The 20,891-nt window shown below is 38.9% G+C and overlaps 2 protein-coding genes across 3 annotated transcripts in view; both read right to left on the bottom strand.

Moving 5' to 3' along the window:
* Window positions 1–20,891, bottom strand: part of LOC131038672 (cysteine synthase, chloroplastic/chromoplastic) — a 183,937-nt gene that overhangs the window by 134,232 nt on the left and 28,814 nt on the right. The gene's annotated exons all lie outside the window — the stretch shown is intronic.
* Window positions 13,711–14,556, bottom strand: LOC131858085 (uncharacterized). The gene is made up of 2 exons (XM_059211046.1): window positions 14,371–14,556; window positions 13,711–14,255 (listed from the first exon to the last, which is right to left on the bottom strand). The coding sequence occupies exons 1-2, from the start codon at window positions 14,518–14,520 to the stop codon at window positions 13,872–13,874; spliced, it is 534 nt and encodes a 177-aa protein (XP_059067029.1). The 5' UTR covers window positions 14,521–14,556; the 3' UTR covers window positions 13,711–13,871.

Genomic DNA, 20,891 nt, shown 5'->3' with positions numbered 1-20,891 from the left:
AAAGCAACCAATTTTATCATCTACATACTTGTTGTGACCATTTCACACATCGCCCCATTAGGATGGGGACCCCCTCTTTTTTTTCTTGGGTTTTGCTTTCCCTTAGCTAGGTTTTTTCTCTGCTTGCTAGTTTGTTTTTTGAGTGAGTGAGTGGTCGCCTAGGCTGGGTAGATTAGGGTTTCTTTCAAAAATGAGTCTAGCCTGGATTTGGAGGTCATTTGTTGTCTGCCTTGAACCCTAGGGTTGTTTTAGAGGTTTTACCTTTCAGGAAAATGAAGATGGATAGATTGTGCAAAGGGAGATGATAGGTCTCATGTCAGGGTAGGTCAGGAATGTTGGTTTTCTTGTCAGAGTCTTGTTTTCCTCCAAGTCAGAGTCATTTAAGCAGAGTCAGTGGCCAAGGGGAGATTCAAGAGGCAATTTCAGGAATTAATGAGCAAATTCACTTAATGATGATTAAAGAGGTCTTGAAAAGTTATATCCAAGGCAAGGAAAGGAGTTTTGAGGTATAAAATGAGCCAAAACCATGAAATTCGCTCCTAACCCTTCCAAAGGGTCCAAGGCGAAATTCATATTTCTCTGCTCTATCCCTTGTCTTGACCAAGTTTGAAACTTCTACTGCATGGTGTGGAAGACTGGGATGTATATTTGCCTTAGGAAGGAAGTTTGAAGTAACAAAATGATGAAAATTAGCCTGGAAGAGGAAATTTGCTCCTCACCCTTCCAAAAGGTCCAGAGCGAAATCCTCATTTGACCTCATATTTTGCCTTAGGCATTGGAAAGGTCTTGTTTCAAGCTGAGTAAGTTGCAAGTAGACATCATGGTGATAAAGAGAAGTGAATTTGATCAAGTCAAAAGTGAGTTGAGTAGGAAAAAGGTGTGAAATCAACCCAAGACATGAATTTCGCCCCTGACCCTTCCAAAGGGTCCAGAGCGAAATTCCAAGAAGACACCTTTTTTCTCCTGGTTTGCACTAAAAGTCTTGTTCCTTAGACATGTGGTGAAGGTTTTGATATGTTCTTGCCTAAGAAGTGATTGAAAGCATTAAAGGATGAAGATTATGACCCAAGACATGGATTTCGCTCTTAACCCTTCCAAAGGGTCCAGAGCGAAATCCACTTTTCCTCCACTTTGCTCAAGGATATGACCAAGATTGTTGCTTTTGAGGCATAGTTGAGAAGATTTTCATGCATACTTGTCTTGGAGAGGAGGTTTAAGACTTTGACATGATAAAAATCAACCTAGAAGGAGAATTTCGCTCCTAACCCTTCCAAAGGGTCCAGAGCGAAATCCTCCATTTAGCCTTCTTTTTGGCCTTAAGACCTAGTTTAACCTTGCTTGGTGCCAATTGGATGGTGGATTGTCTTGATTGCGATAGGAGGAAGTTGAATTGATCAAGTTTGAAGGAGAATGAGATGAACCTAGTGAGAAACTAGCCAAGAATAGGGATTTCGCTCCTGACCCTTCCAAAGGGTCCAGAGCAAAAATCCCCTTAAACCTCAATTTCTCACTTGTCAAGACTAAATTCCTAGTTTCTAAGGCATGTATGGAAGTGTTAGACATGTTTTTTGCCTTAAGGGAATGACTAAAGGTGGAGGAGATGAAGGATTTTAGCCTAAAAATTGACTTTCGCTCCTAACCCTTCCAAAGGGTCCAGAGCGAAACTCCTGAAAGCACTCATTTTCTCCTTAGATAAGGTCGGGATCTTGGCATGGATGCAAGGAGAGTGATGTATGTTTGCCTCCCAAGGAAGATTGGAGTTGAAAAAATAAACAATCAAGCCTAAAACATGATTTTCGCTCCTGACCCTTCCAAAGGGTCCAAAGCGAAAATCTCAATAAACCTCATTTTCTTCCTTGTTTGATCAAATTTTTAATATTCAAGGCATATTGGAAGAAGGATGAATATGTTCTTGCCTTAGGGAATGTTTGAAAGCAATGGAAAGTGAAGATTTTTTCCTAGAAAAGGAAATTCGCTCCTGACCCTTCCAAAGGGTCCAGAGCGAAATTTCACTAGAACCATCTTTTTTCTCAAGTTTATGCTAAGGCAAGTATAGATCAAGGTGAGTTGAGATTTGAGAGATCTTTAGGCATGGCTTTGACTTGTTGATAATCTTCAAACTTGAAGGAATTAAGCAAAACCAAGAATTTTGCTCCTAACCCTTCCAAAGGGTCCAGAGCTAAATTCCTAAAATCACCTATTTTCCTTGCAGGTCAGGACAAACTTTTGGTTTTTGTGGCTTAGATGGGCGTCAGGACTGACTGGTGTTCTTGCCTAATGAAGTTGATTGAGGTTGAAAGGATGAAGAAAGAAGCTCAAAACAAGATTTTCGCTCCTGACCCTTCCAAAGGGTCCAGAGCGAAAACCCTAAAATCCATCCTATCATCCAAGATTTGTGCCAAGCCAGGCCTTGGCCAAGGTGAGAAAATCCCTTAAGATTGCCTTTGAGTGATTTTTGACCATCAAAAATATAAATATTGAGACCTAATCAAGGAAATCGCTCCTGACCCTTCCAAAGGGTCCAGAGCGAAATTCTAGATAGGTCCTATCCTTGGCTAGGTTTTTGAGCGAATTTTCCTTTTCAAGGCTTTTGAGGATCAATCAAATGTTGCCAAGTTGAGAAATGGATTCAAAATAGGAAGTCTAGAAGGAGCAAAGTGAAAGAAATGGAGTTGAGTGAGGATAAACAAGCAAAACATGAATTTCGCTCCTGACCCTTCCAAAGGGTCCAGAGCGAAATTCCTCAAACTACCTATTTCCTCCTTGTGTCAAGTCAGGACTTTGATTCCTAAGGCGTGGTTGAAATTGGAATGATGTTACTTTGCCCTGCAAGATGAATTGAAGTGAAGGAGAGGGTGAATTTTGACCTAAAGGATGAATTTCACTCCTAACCCTTCCAAAGGGTCCAGAGCGAAATTCTCATCATCACCTAATTTGCTCATGTTAGAAGCTAAAAAATTGAATCCCTAAGCTTTATTGAGCTAAAACTAGCATATGCTCGCCTTTAAAAGGAATTTGGAGTGAAAGAATGAGGCAATTGAGACCTAATCAAGGAAATCGCTCCTGACCCTTCCAAAGGTTCCAGAGCGAAATCCTTGGAAATGCCTATTCTTCACCTTGTTTGGACTAAGACGAAGGCAAGTTGCAAAGACATGATGACAAGAGCATGAAGTGGTGATAAATCAAGGTTGAGGAGGTGTTGATAGATGGAGTAAATGTAACTAGGTGAGAAATTCAAGCAAACCTCCTTGGTGTGATTCAAACCTTTCTCATACCATGAACATTCTAGTGACTATGAAAAACATCTTCTAGATTTACCTTGTCTCTTTAAATAATCCACAAGCGAATTTATTCAAGGCACATTTTTTCCTATTTAAAATCACTCACTAAGCCTTATCTTTGATAAATAATGCAAATATGCCTTGATTAAACAATTGTCAAAATTGGCAAAATCGACCTTTAGCCTTTGAAATTAACTTAAAATCAAAAAATTCACACTTTGGCGCTCAAAACTATATTTTTTTACTCCTATTGCTAAGTCAGCCAGCTTGTAAAGGTGATTTTATTTTTTATTTTTTATGTATTTATCAAGTCAGCCTATTGGGCAAATAATGTGAGCGCCCTATAAAGGAGAGGTGTGTTTTGTGAAATCATTAATCATTCATTCATTCTCTCCTATGCAAATTGGAAGAGCAGAATTAGAGGTGCGAAATTGAGCAGATTTAGGCGAATTTCCAGATTTTGAAGAATACTTGAAGGCTGATTAAGGGCTAAAGTCATCAAAGGGAAGGACCTGAAATTCAGATCAAAGACCTTTCATCCAGCAAATCTCCATTTTCCTTTATCCATTTTTTTCAAGGTTGATAGCTAAAAATCAAGGAGAAGGTATGTACGATCAGATTTTTTAAAGCATATTGAAAATTTGATTTAATTTTCTACAAACCTTTGTAAGGTTAAGTCTTTCATAATCTGATTTAATTCATAAGCAATATCAATTTGAAAATTCATAATTCTAAGGGTTTAGCACACTATTTTCAAATTGTAATCTATCATTTCCTTGAAAGGTCTCAAATCTCCTATCTTGAGATATTATACTTAAAACCTAACTTAAGCCTTTTTTTGTAGGTATCAAATGACGACCCCCAAGGCCAGTGGATCCACTACCCGGCAAGTTCTCATCAAAGAGGATCAAAAGAACGATGATTTGGAGACCAGGATCGTGTCCAAGTGGAGCAATATCCAAGACACCAATCTAGGAAACTTCAATGTGAAGAAGTTTCGAGAAGCGCCCTACATCAGCAAGTCATCACCTGTTGCGAAAAGGATAATTGAGAGTGGCATCATCAAGGCTGCAGGATTTCCTTCTGCCGTCAAATGTCACAAGTTGATGATTGAATGTGCCCGGCACTATGATTCACATTCGAGGACGATCATAGCCAAGGATGGAACTATCTTAGCCTATCTTTCAAAAGAAGCTATAAGTGAAGCCTTTCATCTTCCGGAACCGAGAGATATGGTCTACAAGAGCCTGGAAGGGGCTAGATCTATCTACGAGGATGATCCTGATACCTGTTTGAACTTCATCGACAAGAATTGGTTACTAAAGAGTAGGCCTCGCTTCAACAAAATATCTAATACGCCACACAGAATTGATTTCCAGGACGAATTCAAGGACTTGATAACCATGCTTAATCGGGTTACTGGTGCTTCTCAAGCCTTCTTCTTCGACAAGTGGATGTTCTTCTTCATACAAGTGATTGTCCAAGGAAAAGGAATACTCAATTGGGCTAGAATCATTAGCAACAACCTAGACGTGCAGTTGAGGAGGCTAGGCCCTACTAAGACATTCCACATGAGTTCATATGTTGTATATTCCTTAGTCAGAAGTTTTGAGTATGCAGGGCTACCCCATAGAGGAGTTGTTGGGAGAGGACCTGGAGAAATAAGAGTTTGTGATTCTTATGTTCAACTACATCATCCACCTAAGAATTGCTACAAGCTAGTCAATGACACCTTCACGATGTATATCACCAAGACATTGCAAGGAGGGATTCACAATCAACTGTCTACCGAGGCACAGGAGCTCGTGAAGAAACATGGTGCCTGGTTCACTCAGTTTCCAAAATTCACCTACATCAAGGTCCATGGATGCCCTTCACCTCCCTATATGTTGCCAAGATATCCTACAGACAGGATAATATTACTTGAGGTGACTAGACAGTTGGCAGCTTATGCTAAAGCACCAAGACATAAGCACAAAAATGGAATCCCCGTATCCATTCTACTAGGGAATTCAATTGAAGTGTGTCCTAATTCTCAAGCCGCGGAGGATGCAGAGAAGGAGTTATCTCTATATTCATTCACATCCTTTGCCTCTAGGGAGTATTTCGACCCTCATGGTCACATGGAAGAAACAATTGGGAAGAAATACAAGCATGAGTTTCAAGTAGAGGACTTCTGGATGAATATTTAGGATGATATGGAGGTGAAAAGAAAGATGCATTCTAGATTACCCTTGGATCTCATCAGGAAATGTAAGGTTTATAGAGTAGCCGATCAAGCCCAAGACAATGGTAGATATCTCCAATCATCCTATGAGAAGGAAGATAAAGAAGTGAAGGTAGATTGAAATGAGCCAAAAGTTTCAGACCTAAGAGCATTAATGCCTCCTGTGTTGAATTCCACTCGCAGATGGGTGGACGTACAACATCAAAAATTGAAAGAACAGAATGTAGCCATGACATTCACCCTAGAAACAAGAATAGAAGAAGGAGAAGCAAGTGTGAGTGAGAATACTTCTCATTCCAAGGGATCAAAGAGAAAAGAAGAAGAGAGAGCCTTCCAAGAAGAAACAAAAGGTGAATCTTGATTGTCCACTGAGTACGTCTTCTAGGCATGAAAAAGAAACAAGTCAAGGAGAAGATCAAAGACAGATAGTGTATGAAATTGATGAGTCTATGAAATCCATGGTGCATAATGATAAACAAAGTAAAAGACAAACACCACAGCATTCATCGAGTCAATCTCTCCAGGTTGGTGCTAATGAACAACAAGAAGAAAGGAATGATGATGAAGCAACATCTCCTTTCAGAGAAGATAGACCTCTGCCAAAGGAAATACAAGTGAGGGAAAGAAAGTCTTCTATTCCAGATTGGCTAAAGGAAAGACTGACAAGGGTAGTTGTGGTTGAAGAGGAAGAACAAGTATTCAACTTGGAAAGTCTCATAGTAAGTTCCCATGAAGAAATAGAAAAGAAGAAGGCTACAAAGATGTCGAAGGTAATTAGAGATGACGCAGGATCCAGAAAGGTACAGGTAGCCACACCAGTGGTGGACAAGTATGAGGATGAGATTCTAGCAAAAGAATATGATCTAGAGACATTTGATCTTGGTCCACTTACCTCCGAGCAAGCCATGGAAGAAGCAACTGATTTAGTGAGAGCACTTAATGAAAAACTCGAAGAAATGGAAAAGAATAAGAAGCTAGAAAGGGAGGTTAGTGCTTGGAGGAATTATTTTGGTCACCTTGGTCAACCTTTAAGGCGACAAGATCCAGCAATGTCACCTTTGCATGTACTTCCTCCCGAATTAGTAAATGAGACCGAAAGGATGAAGAACTTAGCTCAACTCATGAGTTCTTGCATTGATGAATCTTACAAGGTAGCCATTGAATTTGTAACAAGAATGATGAAGACAGTCCATCGGGCTATCCAGGTCCTTGAGATCATTCATAATCTATTGATAACTGTGGATGCATTCACTCACACTAAAGATAATGGATGGAGGAACCCATAGCCTTCTGCAATGGTCAACATTACTCCAGATGAAGGAAATTCTTTTCGAAGACATCAATACCAGATGCAGCCGAGTTGAAGGCACTATCCACCCTATTCAAGACAAGGTGTTTGATGTATTGTGTAGGATCCTTGACAAAAGGATTGAGATCAAGACAGATGTGGGTGTCCAAGAGTTGGAAGACAAGATCAAGATCATTTTTTGCAAGGAGGAGAACATCGTCACAGAAGAGCAGCGAGGTCAGATGTATGCTACTATGTTCCTGATCGAGAAAACAAAAGAGTTAGAACCTAGATGGGAGACGACCCTTCTCACAGCTTTTGATCAAGTCCTCCACTTGGAAGAACGGATGAAGAATCTTCATGGGATAATGAGAATACTGAAAAATCACTTGGCAATAAACCAGCCAAGGATAAACTAGAAACTAAAATACCAATCACTCAACCACTTATCCAGTGAGAGGACTAGAAATGAAATTACAAATCAACTTTATTGCTTATGCAACGGAAGGATAGTATTACAATATTCAAAGTAGGCGGCAAAGCCAGCCTCTTCCACTTATGCAGTGGGACTAAGAGCAATAATCCAATTAGATAGTTGTCAATACTACTAACTAGCTTTACAATGGAAAATATGGATTACAAATTAAGAGAAATCACTATTCCAAAAATAGGCGGCAAGGCCAACCTTTTCCACTTTGCAATGGGTCTAGGAAAGATCAATAGAAATTGTCGTTAGTACTACTACCAGAATTACAATATGAATCATAGAAGATAAGAATGAAGAACCAACAACTGCAAACAATTACCTATTCCAGAGACCCGTAGGCTATTTGGAAAGGAGAATTAGGGTTTCCAACTTTTGTGGAGTTCTGCACGAGCTTTTTAGGGTTTGTCAGGAGGGAATTCTTCAATTCTGCTTATGGTTTCCTTTTGGGTTTTCCATGAAATCCGGGGTGGCATAACATGCATTTGATTCTTTGGTGAAGTCAAAACTTACTATTTTTAGTAAGTTAGGGTTTGGTTGTTTGGATGATGCAGTTCTACTAAGCTTTCCAAGCTCTTTCTCTGGCTGTGAAGATTATGTTTTTCGGAGCAGTATTTCTTGACTTACTATTTTTAGTAAGTGGTTGTGTTGAGCATTTCTATTTTTAGCAGTCTCGGACAGGATCCTGACTTAACACAGTTCAGTGGTCTTCATCGCACAGCTTCATCCTTGATTTTGGTATTAATCAGTATTGGAGTTATAAGTTATTTAATTAAATATTAATTCCTTCTCCTAAGATTTGATATTTAATTATTTTTATTACTGATTAATTGTGTTATGGGCAACTTAGGAAAAATATCTATCTGCCAGCAATATTGTTATTTTCCGAAGTCAGTGGCATTGAGAAAGATGAAATATTTCATGTTTATATTATTTTATATTGCAAAGTTGTCACCTAGGAAAAAGTTCGAACTTTGCCTAGGGAGTTTGGGAGAATTAACGCCATGTATAAGGGAGGCTATGACATGAAATGAAATTGAATTTCAATGGTTTTGGGTGCCATTTGCATTTGAATTTCAGAGGGAAAAATCTATAAAAGTGCTTGGCCTCTCATTTGGTATCCAAAGAAAATATATCGTTATGCTGTTGGAATGACTCCAGACTTCTTCGAGGGTGAAAACCTCCCAGATCTTTCTTTCCAGTTTCGAGTGTGAGATATCACTCCTAGCTGTGGTTCGAATTTGTGAGCTACTTGGTGTACTTGGGATTGCATTGGGTGTGATTTTGAAGAGTTGTGTGCTGCTGCGTTTTTTTGGACTTGCTGGTGTGTGTTGGCTGGAAGTGTGTTTTGCTCAAAGTTATCTGCGTGTTGGGTGCATCGTTTTGGGTGAAGGCTCATTGGAAGCGTATTGGAGAAGCAATAGTTCTTCTACATTGGCGTGGCATTTGGGGAACTATCCAATTTATGATTGCAAATCGAAATATTCAGCTATTTCGCCATTTTCAGATTTGCATTGGGTTGCATGCATCACTTTTGCTGCTCTCAAATTGTTGTTTTAAGGTATGGGATTGATCGCGTAAGTTATGATATTCATCTGCATTTGGTTTGACGTGATTCATTCAATTTTGAGAAAGTTACAAGCATTTTAATGGATTTGGGTGTGGCTGGTTCTGCGTTTTATTGACTTTGATTTCAGAACAGCAAGTAGTGTTTTTCTTGTGTGAATTTGATATTGAATACTAGAGATATGTACTTAACTCTATCTTCTCTCGCATCTCTATCTTTGTAAGATTGCTTCAGTAGTACTGATCAATCATTCTAGTTGTATTATATGGTATTTCCCGCTGAACAAGTGGAAGAGGATGGCTTAGCCGCCTTCATGTTTTGTAATTCAGCTTTGTCCTCCCACTGAGAAAGTGGTTGAGTGATATTGTCCTCCCGCTGAAATATGCGGTCAAGTGATAGTTTTTATGTATAAGTCCTCCTGCTGCATAAGCGGTAGCGTGATTTGAATCTGGTTATGCTCTTGTTCCCTTGGCTGGTTTACCGCCAAGTTCTTGGTCTTCATCCCACTGAAAAGTGGAAGGGGCTAGCTTGCTGCCTAGTATTGTACTTGCATTGTAATTCCAACAGATCAGTGAGCTAACGAACCCCTTATCACCATATGCTCTCACCTTCCCACATTGGGCTCTTGGTGATCAGAAAGTGGAAGGGTTACTTTCAACAGATTGAGATTATATTTCCTAACTTTAACGGGTGCATTGTAGTATTTTTTGTAATCAAAAACGAAAAAAATTAGTGGGAATATTACAGCCAACCTCTTCCACTTTGCAGTGGGTCTAGGAAAGATCAATAGAAATTGTTGTTAGTACTACTACCAGCATTACAATATGAATCATAGAAGATAAGAATGAAGAACCAATAGCCGCAAACAATTACCAAGATCTTTCTCTCCACACCAAAGAACCCACACACCCCTAAACCAACTCCACACAAGAAGACACTCCAAAATGGAAAATCTCTAAATCTGATATACTCCCAGCACGCTGAAAACACATAGACCAGCAACACCAAATCTCACTAAAACACTCACAACTCACCCAATTCTTAACCAAATGACATGAAACTGAAAGCATATGATCACTAGGAGGTAGGCAATCAATCCTAGGACAACAAAACATGGCAAACTGACCCCAATAATTTATGCATGCATCCCAAAGCACTCAGCCACATGGTACGGTCAGCTAGGGTACAATTTTGCAAATATAAAATCCCAAATACCATTTTAGATTCTACAAACTCACAAAATGAATCGCCCAAACCACATAAAGAGATAGAAGAAATACCCAGAACGAGAAGAGTGACACATTGAGACCTACAACCAAGAATCTCCTTCAGCACACTCAGCGACCAACAACAAGAACACTCAGAAATCCACACAAATCTTCACCACATTGAGTCCAATCTGCTCCTCTGAATGAGAAACAATCATACATTCAGCTAGGCGCTATCTCTCAAGCACAAAACTGAGGCACTAGAAGGTATGCATTCCTCAAAGTGAGAGTCTGACAGCATTTTGGCAGCACTTCGTTATCAAAGCAATAATGGATGCCAAAAACAAGAGCCCAACACTCTTATTTATAACTTTTTGAAGCTCCAAATTCAAATTCAACTCCCTCCAAATTGCCATGAAATGAAATGAAATTACATCCAATTTGGATGCCCAAGCAAAAATAATATTTTCCTTTATTTTAAATCATGTATTTTCTCCAAAAGGAATGCCCACTTAACATAAGTCAAAAATATTCTTAAGTCTTCAAATTGACCCCCTCAAGGTAGCAAATATACTTTATGAAATATTCATAAAGTGAGATATGGCGTCCAAGGAAATGAAGTGAATTATTTCATAAAATTAACATATTTCTTTCTAAGGCATCCATCATGCCTTAAAAATAATTCACTTATAAAATATTTTTCCTCAAGCATAAATCGCCCAAAATAAGCTCCAAAAATGTTGGAAGACAAACTGCTCAAACTGACCCGCTGGTAATAGCCATCTGAACTGGCCTGCTAAACCCCTGCTAAAAATAGTGTTGCTACAAATAGCACTTACTAAAAATATTAAGTGTTTCCAAAGTGATTTTAACCATATTTTGAGCAGTCGTCGCAACTTACTAAAAATAGTAAGTCTAGAAAAGTCTTCAGATTCGTTTGCATGTCACACCATCGAGAGGCTCTCTAAAAACCTAGAAAAACCCAGAAAAATAAGTTGTCTTCACCCCCACTTACTAAAAAATAGTAAGTTCAGAAAAGTCGTCACATTCAGTTGCATGTCAAACCATTGCAAAGCTCTCTGAAAACTTAGAAGGAATCTAGAATCAGAACTGTAAAACTCCAACATGCAAGCCACCAAAACTGCAAAAGCATCCCCTAGAAAATAGGAAACCCTAATTCTGCGTCTGACTGACCAACGGGTCTCAGGATCGGCCAACAGTCCCCAAAACAAACTAGAGCGGAAAAGGGGACATTACAACCTTGCTTGGGAAGATGTTTTTGTTGTTTTCAAAATTAGTTCCAAAAGTTGTACAAAATCCTAACATACTCCCAAAAGTCACAAGTCACTTAAATAACTATTGGAATTTGAACATTAGTCAAAGTCAATCGTCAAAAGTTTTAATTTGCTGGTCTAGTGTTAATGATCCCAAAAAGGCATGTTTTAGATGGTTGCTTTTACTAAAGAGACTTGCTATTAGTATTAATTATTTTAAATTTGACCCTATAAAAAGTTTAACTATTGTAAATATCATGAAAATATTGAGCAACTTTTCTTTTTAGTGTACTTTTGCAAAGGAAATTTCATTATTATTTTTTTCTTATTTGGGAAGGTGGGTGTAATATCCCCTTCCTTGTGATGTTGTATTCAGTGGTCCATTGACCTATTCCGGAGACCCGTAGGCTATGTGAAAAGGTGAATTAAGGGTTCCCATGTTCCTTGGAGTTCCAACCAAACTTGTCAGGGGTGGAATGTGAACTTACTATTTTTAGTATGTTAGGGTTTGGCCGTCAGGATGGTACAGAGTTGCTAAGCTCACCAAGCTCTTTCTCTCGTTGCAAAGATAACGATTTTTGGAGCATTATTTCATGACAATATTTTTAGTAAGTAGCAGTTTGGGGCATTCTATTTTTGGCAGTCATAGATTTGGTACTGTTCTAGCACAATTCAGTTATCCTCATTGCTCAACTTCATCCGGATTCTGTTGATGATCAGTACTAGAGTTATAAGCAATTTAATTAAATATTATTCCTTATCCTAAGGTTATTATTTAATTATTTTATTACTGATTGATGTTATGAGGAATTGTGCAAAAATTGATATTTCTCCTAAGTCTTGCCTAGGCGAATTATTTAATCATTAATGAATATATGAGCCTTTATTTTCGATATACTCCAAAGTCATATCATGCCAAAATCGTGGTCTTCTTCCTAGACGCAATTTTTGGACTTAGGAAAGTGGGCGCCACTTTGGGTCCACCACTTGAAATGAAACGCAAATTGAATGAGGCGAATTTGGAGGCAATTTCATTTGAATTTCAGAATGGAAAAGCTATATAAACAGGTGTTGGGCTCCTCATTTGTTTATCCAAAGAAAATATATCGTTATGCTATCGGAATGACTCCAGACATTCTTCGAGGGTGAATACCTCCTAGATCCTTCCTTCCGGTTTCGAGTGTGAGACATCACTCCTAGCTGTGGTGCGTAGTTGTGAGCTTTTTTGGTGATTTTCAAGTGTGTTGGTGAAGAAGTGTGTGTTGCTGGTTTTTTTAGTGTTGCTGGTGTGTTGGCTGGAAGTGCATTTTGCTCCTAGTTGCCGATGTGTTGAGTGCATCCTTCTGGGTGAGGGCTTGTTGGAAGCGTACTGGAGAGACGATAGTTCTTCTATATTGGCGTGGCATTTGGAGAACTCTCCAATTTTTAGTTGCAAATTAAACTATTCAGCAAAAACGCCATTTTCAGAATTGCCTTGGGCTGCGTGCATTGTCGTTTATGCCCTCCAGTTGCAGTTTCAAGGTATTGTTTTGTTTGCTTATGTCATACGCTTCATTAGCTTCTGGTTTGGCATGATTCTATTGGGTTTTGAGAGAGTTACAAGCAATTTAGTGGGTTTCGGGATGGCTGGTTCTGCGTTTTCCTTGTATCTGATTTCAGAACAGCAAGTAGTATTCTTGGTTAGAATGTGTTAGTGAATTCTTAAGATATGTACTTCACTCTATCTTCTTTCACATTTCTATCATTGTAAGAATTGTCTCAGTAGTACTAACCAATTCATTCTATGTTGCATTTCCCGCTAAACAAGTGGAAGAGGATGGCTTAGCCGCCTGTATGTTTTGTAATTCAGTTTGTCCTCCCACTAAGCAAGTGGTTGAATGATATTGTCCTCCCGCTGAGATATGCTGTTGAGTGATAGTTTTATTTAAAAGATCTCCCGCTGCATAAACGGTAGAGTGATTTTGTTTTGTTATGCTCTTGTTGCCTTGGCTGGTTTACCGCCAAGTTTGTGTTCTTCATCCCGCTGAAAAGTGGAAGGCGCTGGCTTGCTCTCACCTTCCCACATTGGGCTCTTGGTGATCAGAAAGTGGAAGGCTTACTTTTTAACTAAGTTAACGGTTCCGGTTCGGATTCAGGTTCGGATTCGGGTACGGATTCGGCAAAAAAAAAAAATTTGGGTACGGGTTCGTCCGTACATATATATATATTTTTTAATTTTTTTTAATATATATATATATATGTTCAAACTTCAAACATCAAAATTATATATGTTCACAGTTCAAACATACAAATATGAAACATACAATGTAACTTTCCCATACAATGATACATAAATGATAACAGATAAATCATAAATCATAAATCCATAATTGCCAATGCCAATAAATATTCTGATATTGATATATCATAAATCATAAATGTAATATCATATTCATAATTTGCAAAAAAGATAATATTCAAGTTTCAAGTTTCAAAATGTGAAAATGTCATGACACAATAAAGTATAAAGTTAAACATTCAAATTACAAGCCATCTATGGGATTTAAATTCCATATTCATCTTCATCTGAAGCATCCAACCCAAGCCCACGGTCATCAAGTGGTTCAAATTCAGCATCAATTGAACCAATATCAAATGGAATGCCACTCCCACTAGCTATGTCTCTCTCAAATTCCATAACCGCCTCGTCTATAGAGACTTGGCAAAGTTGTGCAACTGTAGCATCTAAATCAGCACACTCAGGGGGTAGATCCCAATTCCTTGTTACACCCTCACTATATTCAGGGTCCTTATGTGACAACAAACGAAGGTTGGAGTGTACGAAGACCAAATCCTCAGCTTTCTTTGCACCCAAACGATTACGTTTGATTGAGTGGATGAAGGAGTATGTACTCCAATTCCGCTCAGCTGAAGAAGAACTTGCAACCTGTTAAAAGTTAAAACATAATTAGAAATTTATAAATTAAAATTATAAAATAAAAATATGATAGCATCAAATGGAATTGGAAAACTATAAAAATAAAAAATAAAAAGATACATACTTGGGAGTTAAGTTTAATTGCAAGAGGCTGCAAGTAAACGGAGCCTTGACCATGTACATACCACCACTCATCAGCATCCATCCCATATCTAGCATTAAGAGCTACAACATCATGATTTTTTGCAGATACAAATTGGCCAAACTCCCTCATGACAATATTTCTTGTCTCCTCATCTTGATATATCTTTTTAAAGCCAGCCCTATAGCCAGAAGCAACCTCTGCATCTCTATATGGTGGCACCCTCCTTGGTGTTGCAACCATCTCTACACTATAAAATTTTGGCGTCAAAGCAAATGCTAAGAGATGTAAGGGGGTGGTCATCTTGTTCCAACGGTTAACAACAATTTTCTGCACAACTTTGAAAAATGTTTCTGTTGGGTCATTTTCTTTTCTATTTATTACTTCTTTTATTTTTTCCACCATGCAATCCATGCCATCATAAATCTCGCCCAAACATGGGCGATCAGTATCAGCATACCTAATCATGCTCATGATGGGCTCAGTGAAATTCAAAACATATTCCACATCATCCCACCATTTCTCACTAAGGATCAATGCTCTTACTTTTAGAGCTCTTTCTGTGTGGGACTGCTTCCATACACTCCACAAGCTGTTGATGACCATAGAACTCAAGGCATCTCGCACCTTTAGAAGTCGTCTTAAGACGAGCGTGTGAGATGCAAATCGTGTTTCAGCAACCTAACATGACATAACAAAACACACAACATATATCACATGCAAGTCTATAAAAAATACAAATTTAAAACTAAAAAATTAAAAAATAAAATTTAGAATTAGTAATTATAAATTACCTTCAACAACTCCAACTTGGAGAAGGTCCTGAAAATGGCTTGTGACATATGATGATTAGTCACAAACATTTGAATCTCCTCGCCTTCCGCATACAGTTTTTTCACCCAATCAATTTGTGTGCCAAGCTTTTGCATGATTAAATTGAGTGAGTGTACTGCGCATGGTGTCCAAAAGATGTGACCATATGTAGCCTCCACTATAGTCCCTGCTGCCCTACAATTTTTAGCATTGTCAGTTACAACTTGGACAACATTTTGAGGCCCCACCATGTCAATGCATTCTATCAAGATATTGGCAATGAAACTTGCATCTTTCACTTGCCCCTCACAATCCACTGCTTTCAAAAACATTGCTCCTTTAGGACACACTGCTATAACATTGATCAATGGCCTATTTTTACAATCTTTCCATCCATCAGAAACAATGGTCACACCTGTTTCCTGCCATGTATCTTTGGTGACCTTCAACTGTGACTCTACGGATGCTTTCTCCTTTGCCAATAAGGTGGTTCTCACCTTTTCATACCCTGGACAAACATAATCAGAAGGTGTATTGCAAAGAGTATGCACCATGTCCCGAAAGTAGGGTGATCTAACAAGGTTGAAAGGAAGCCCATTGCCATAAAGGCAACATCCAATTTTGGAATCTGCAATCTCTCTCAGTTCATTTTTTAAGGCAAAATCCAATGGGCCTCTTTTCCGTGAAGCCACAACATTCTGATTCTCTACTGCATCAACTGGTGGGTTTTGCATGAAAGGATGTGAACCAGCTGGTCTTGTGGAGCCAATGCTACTAGAAGGCCTCTTAGACATTGAGCTTGGATGGACAAGAGGATGATCAGTCTTTGCTTTGCTACTTCTCCTATCAGCTTCCTCTTGTTCTCTAATATATCCCAAAACTAGAGCTTTTGACAGCCCCTTGCCATCTGATCCCTTACAAAATTTTATTCCACGCCCAGGGATGAAACAAAGGTGGCCTTTCACTCGAAAGTATGAGCTGGTATACTCAATGCCACAATGGTTGCATTGCCAAACAAAACCCCCACCACCAGACACTGGCTTGATCATTGTTGTATAATGCCAAAGTGGTGAATCTTGATCAATTTTAAAAGGGGTATTTTCAGTTCGGACATTTGCAACTGAACTAGAGCTTGCACTTGCACTTCCAGTTCCAGCCATTATGTATGATTATATGAATAGTGCACCTAAAATGAAAAGAGAACGCACAACATTATTGAAAAAAATTATTAAAATTTCGGTATTATAACCCTATACTATTCATACAAAGTGTAAAAAAATATACAAGACTTCTTTAAAAAAAAATTAAAAAACTTTAAAAAACTTCAAAAAAAACTTGGAAAAATTCTTGAAAACTTGAAAAAAATTCAGATTCACTTACCTTTAATGGCTAAATCTTTCTTCTCCAGTGATTCCTATGCCTTTGATGCGTGTCTCACACCTTCATAGTTGTCACCTTCGAAGAAAAATACAAAAACTAAGAAGCCTGATTGTAGAGAAAAAATCTTCAAAAATGCAAGTAGAATAGGTTGAATGCATGTTTTGATGCATGAAATGCATCATAGAGGGGCGGATTAGGGTTTAGATGTAAAAATAAGATTAAAAAAATTGTTTTTTTATTGTTTTTAATTGCTTTCTAACCCGTGGGCCCCGTTTTTGGGAACCCACAGGCTTGGGTTCACCCGGGTCCTCTTGGGTTCCCCCGGGTCCTCTTGGGTTCGCCCTAGGTCGAACCAGGCTGGGACCAAGACCGAGCACGGACCAGGACCAGGACCCAGCCAATTTAGGCAAGAACTGGTATCACAGCTTTTTAGTAGTATTGGGATTATATTTCCTAACTTTAACGGGTGCATTGTAATATTGTTGTGCTTGAAAACCGAAAAAATAAGTGGGAATATTACAGTGGTATCAGAGCTGGTTTTTCCTGCCAGCCTGTGAAGTCAGGGTAAACAGAGTTCTCCATGAGTGACAAAGACGTCCACTACTACAACTGAGAACAGAGACGCCAGCAATATCAAATTCCTGCAGTGCCTCTTGAAGAGACTTTTTCATGAGTCTTGAGAAACAGAGATAGGAAGTTGATTCAATGGACTCAACAAATTCAATGGGGGAAAGACTTTTTGGACAGACTGAAACAGCTATGGCTATAGAGAAAATAGAGAAGAAATTTGACACTATGATGGACATGATGTCCCGGATGATAGCCACCTTTAGGCAGAGTGCTAAAGGAGGGCATAATCAAGATCCAAACCAGAATATGAGTGGTAATAATGGCAGTACTTCTAACAACTCTGGTGGTAATGGAAATGGCAGCAACAATGGCAACCATGGTAATGGAAAGCCTGTTGGATCGGTGACTAGGCCATTGCAACCTGTTTTCCTTCCAAGGGAAACACCGCCTCCTGAAGTGGAAGTCCCTGTAGCTGAGGAGATTCGGGCCAGCTTTGTGGAGTATGCAGCATTTCCCCAAGAGATTTGAAATGCTATGTCTCTTGACCAATACATGAATCAAAAGAAGAAAAGGGAAGGGAGATATGATAATCGTTACTCCACTTCTAGAGATTTTCAACAGGCCCTTGGGAAGGTCACTCTAGCACACTTCGATGGAAGCACTGTGAGCACGGCTAGAGCTTGGGTGCAGAAGTTGGACAACGACTTGTCCTTGAGACCCATGCCCAAAGAAGAGGCCATCAACTTCGCCACCTTGCACCTAGATGGAGCTGCTCATGAATGGTGGTACCATGGGTTGATCACCCTTGGTCACAACTTGATCCATACCTATGCTAAATTCACCAACAAGTTGATAGAAAGATTTGATACCAAGGATCCGGAGGTGAAGTTTAGAGAGCTAGCACAACTCAAACAGCAGGATTCTATGGACACCTTCATAACTGAATTTCAGAGTCTTTCAGTTATGGTTAGTAGTATCTCGAAGAAAAGACTGGTGGTCTTGTTCACTGAAGGACCTAAAGAACCATTGAGAGGTTGGGTAAAAGCCTTTGACCCGCCCACCTTGGCTGATGCAATCAAGAAGGCTAGAAGCATGGAGTTGTGAAATATCCCAGACCAATTTTTCAATTTTTCAATTACAAAAAGTAATGCAACACACATCCGTTAGGGTTAGCACTTAAACCAAATCGATGTGGAATACAACTCTAACCAAGAATGTACACCAGAATCCCGGGTTGGGCAAGGCGTGAGCATATGGTCAAAGGGTCTTAAAGCATTCTGAAAGTAACTCTAACCAAGAATGTGCCCAAAATGGACTAACATATGGTCAGAGGATCTTAGTGCATGCTGAAAGCAACTCTAACCAAGAATGTGCCCAAGATGGACTAACATATGGTCAAAGGATCTTTACAATTACAACTGCTGGAAGGAAAACTCGACACCAAGCATGTGCTTTCAAACCCAGGGTAGGAATGGAGCTACCATATGGCAGAGATGCTAAGAACTTAGAAATGGAATTAAATGTAAATAACAAGGGTGAAATGAAAATGAGAAGAAATGCTGCCAGTACTACTGTTCAGCTTACAATATGATGGTGAATGCTTGCCAAGATCATAAGATTAAGACTATACAATGTTGCAACAATATAGAAGACTCTCCCGAGCTTAACAAAAATGATAAGTCCAAGAAATTCTACTCAAGGATCAATCTTAATATTCTGACTTAAGACAGACCTGCACTTGAAATGCTTAATCAGCAACACATGGAATCACTAAAATGCTCATTACTCTCTCAATACTAGTCCGAATGACCCAAAACCAAAAGCAGTGGCTTCCTATGAAGGAGGCGAACAACCCAATACCAAGAAATCAGACATTAACCCAATAGATTATTTAACACGAAACCCAAGGCAATTCCCAGCAGTGACGCCAGGCAAGAACGGCGATTCTTCTCTATAAAATAAAACACTTCATATTAGAATCTGCAAATTTGCACAAAGGAGCGCCCAGCCAATGTTGGCATATGGACACTCCAATGAGACATTGTGTGTGATTGAAGGTTTTGTCATTGATGGCAACCTTGCAATCCTATGGCACCGGCAAGACATCATACCGGCAAAGCATTATTCAAGCAAGATAGTGCACCGGCATCAACAAGATCACTCTACACCGGCACCGGCACCGGGACAGAAGAAAAGATGTATACCGGCACAGAGGCCGACAGGATTTTTGATATGTAATATTTTGATTATTATTGTAAGCCGACTTGGCAAATTGTAAAATGACTCTTGTATATAAAAGAGATCATTGTAGACATTTGAGAGAGTAAAGAAGTGAACAAAAAGAAAATTATTAGGCGGACCTAATGTGTGAATTATAGGTCAAGGGTGTATGTAAAGAACAAAGTTAGAACCGGTACTGAATCTGGCATTGGAGATGCTATTGTAAAGCAGTACAGATCATTGGATTAGTATAATCCTCATTGTAAGTCAGTGTGACTTCTCATTGAGCAGTGAGCTCTAGGCAATTGGCAATTGGCCTTCTTGCATGTGCAGGCCCCTATTGTAAGTAATATTCTCTTATTGGCCAGTAAGTGAATATTGTGGGTCACAAATCCCACCGAGGTTTTTCCCACACCAGGTTTCCTCGTTAAACATCTTGTGTTATGATATTCTTTTCATGTGGATGTTTTTTAGTCTGTTTATTACATTAATTCTTGCATACCGGTATACTACTACTTTATGTTCTGCATGTTTTAACTTAAGAAAATTTAAATACCGATTAGATACTAATTCACCCCCCCCCCCCTTACTCTCAGTATCTGTGGGAACCCTAACAATTGGTATCAGAGCCTGGTCCTCTATTTTCAGAAGCCTAACAGCTTGAGGAAGATCTTGACACCGATAAAGATGGAAAATCTAATGAAGCAACTTGAAGGAGCTCTTACTGACTATGATGCAGAGAAGTTGAAAAATATCAAATTAGAAGATGATTTAAGAGCAGCTCAGGATATCATTCAGGCACTTCAAGAAAATCTTACTATTACAAGAAATAAGAGAAGAGAACTTTGTGAAAAATTGCAAAATGAGAATGATGAAAAGGAATCACTTAATGATATGATAAGCAAGTTGAAACAAGAGATCATGACAACAAAAAATGAAATGCAGGATATGAATATGAGATTTTGCAAAGAGATTGAGGACAGAAAGAAGAATGAAGAAGAATTGACCAGAAGACTAAGTGATGCAGCAAATGAGAACACAAGACTTAGCTATGAAAATGACATGTTGAAGACAGATCTGATGCATACTCAGAATGACTCAAATGAACTAATAAGACAAAAAGAAATCTTGGAAAGGGAATTGGAAACTGCAAATCAATATAAAGAAAAATTCAAGAAAAGCTCAGAAGAACTTGGTACCTTATTGAAGAATCAAAAACCCAAAGGTGACACTTCTGGAATTGGCTTTGAAGTTGGAGAAAGCTCCGGTACTGCAAATACTCAGGATCACAGCAAACCGGTAAGACCACCTAATACTTGCAAATTCAATGGAAAATGCTTTAACTGTAATAAATATGGTCAATAGGGCAAATGAATGTAGATCTAGGAATTATCAGAATATCAATCCACCCACCAGTCAATGTTCCAAATGCAACAAAGTTGGTCATAACTCTGAAAACTGCAGAATGAATGTGAGATGTTATGTTTGTGGAAGATTTGGACATCTATCTAATCAATGCA

The sequence above is a fragment of the Cryptomeria japonica genome, chromosome 9 (genome assembly GCF_030272615.1).
Source record: "Cryptomeria japonica chromosome 9, Sugi_1.0, whole genome shotgun sequence".
Lineage (NCBI taxonomy): Eukaryota > Viridiplantae > Streptophyta > Pinopsida > Cupressales > Cupressaceae > Cryptomeria > Cryptomeria japonica.
Note: the sequence above shows the minus strand (reverse complement) of the source record. Positions and strands in the feature narration are given on the sequence as shown.

What these genes read in the sequence shown, in the direction of transcription:
- LOC131858085 (XM_059211046.1), bottom strand. Translation starts at nt 14,520, where the DNA reads ATGAGGGAGTTTGGCCAATTTGTATCTGCAAAAAATCATGATGTTGTA. An exon ending in CAATTAAACTTAACTCCCAA is followed by an intron (nt 14,256 to 14,370) that starts GTATGTATCTTT and finishes AACTTTTAACAG; the next exon opens with GTTGCAAGTTCTTCTTCAGC.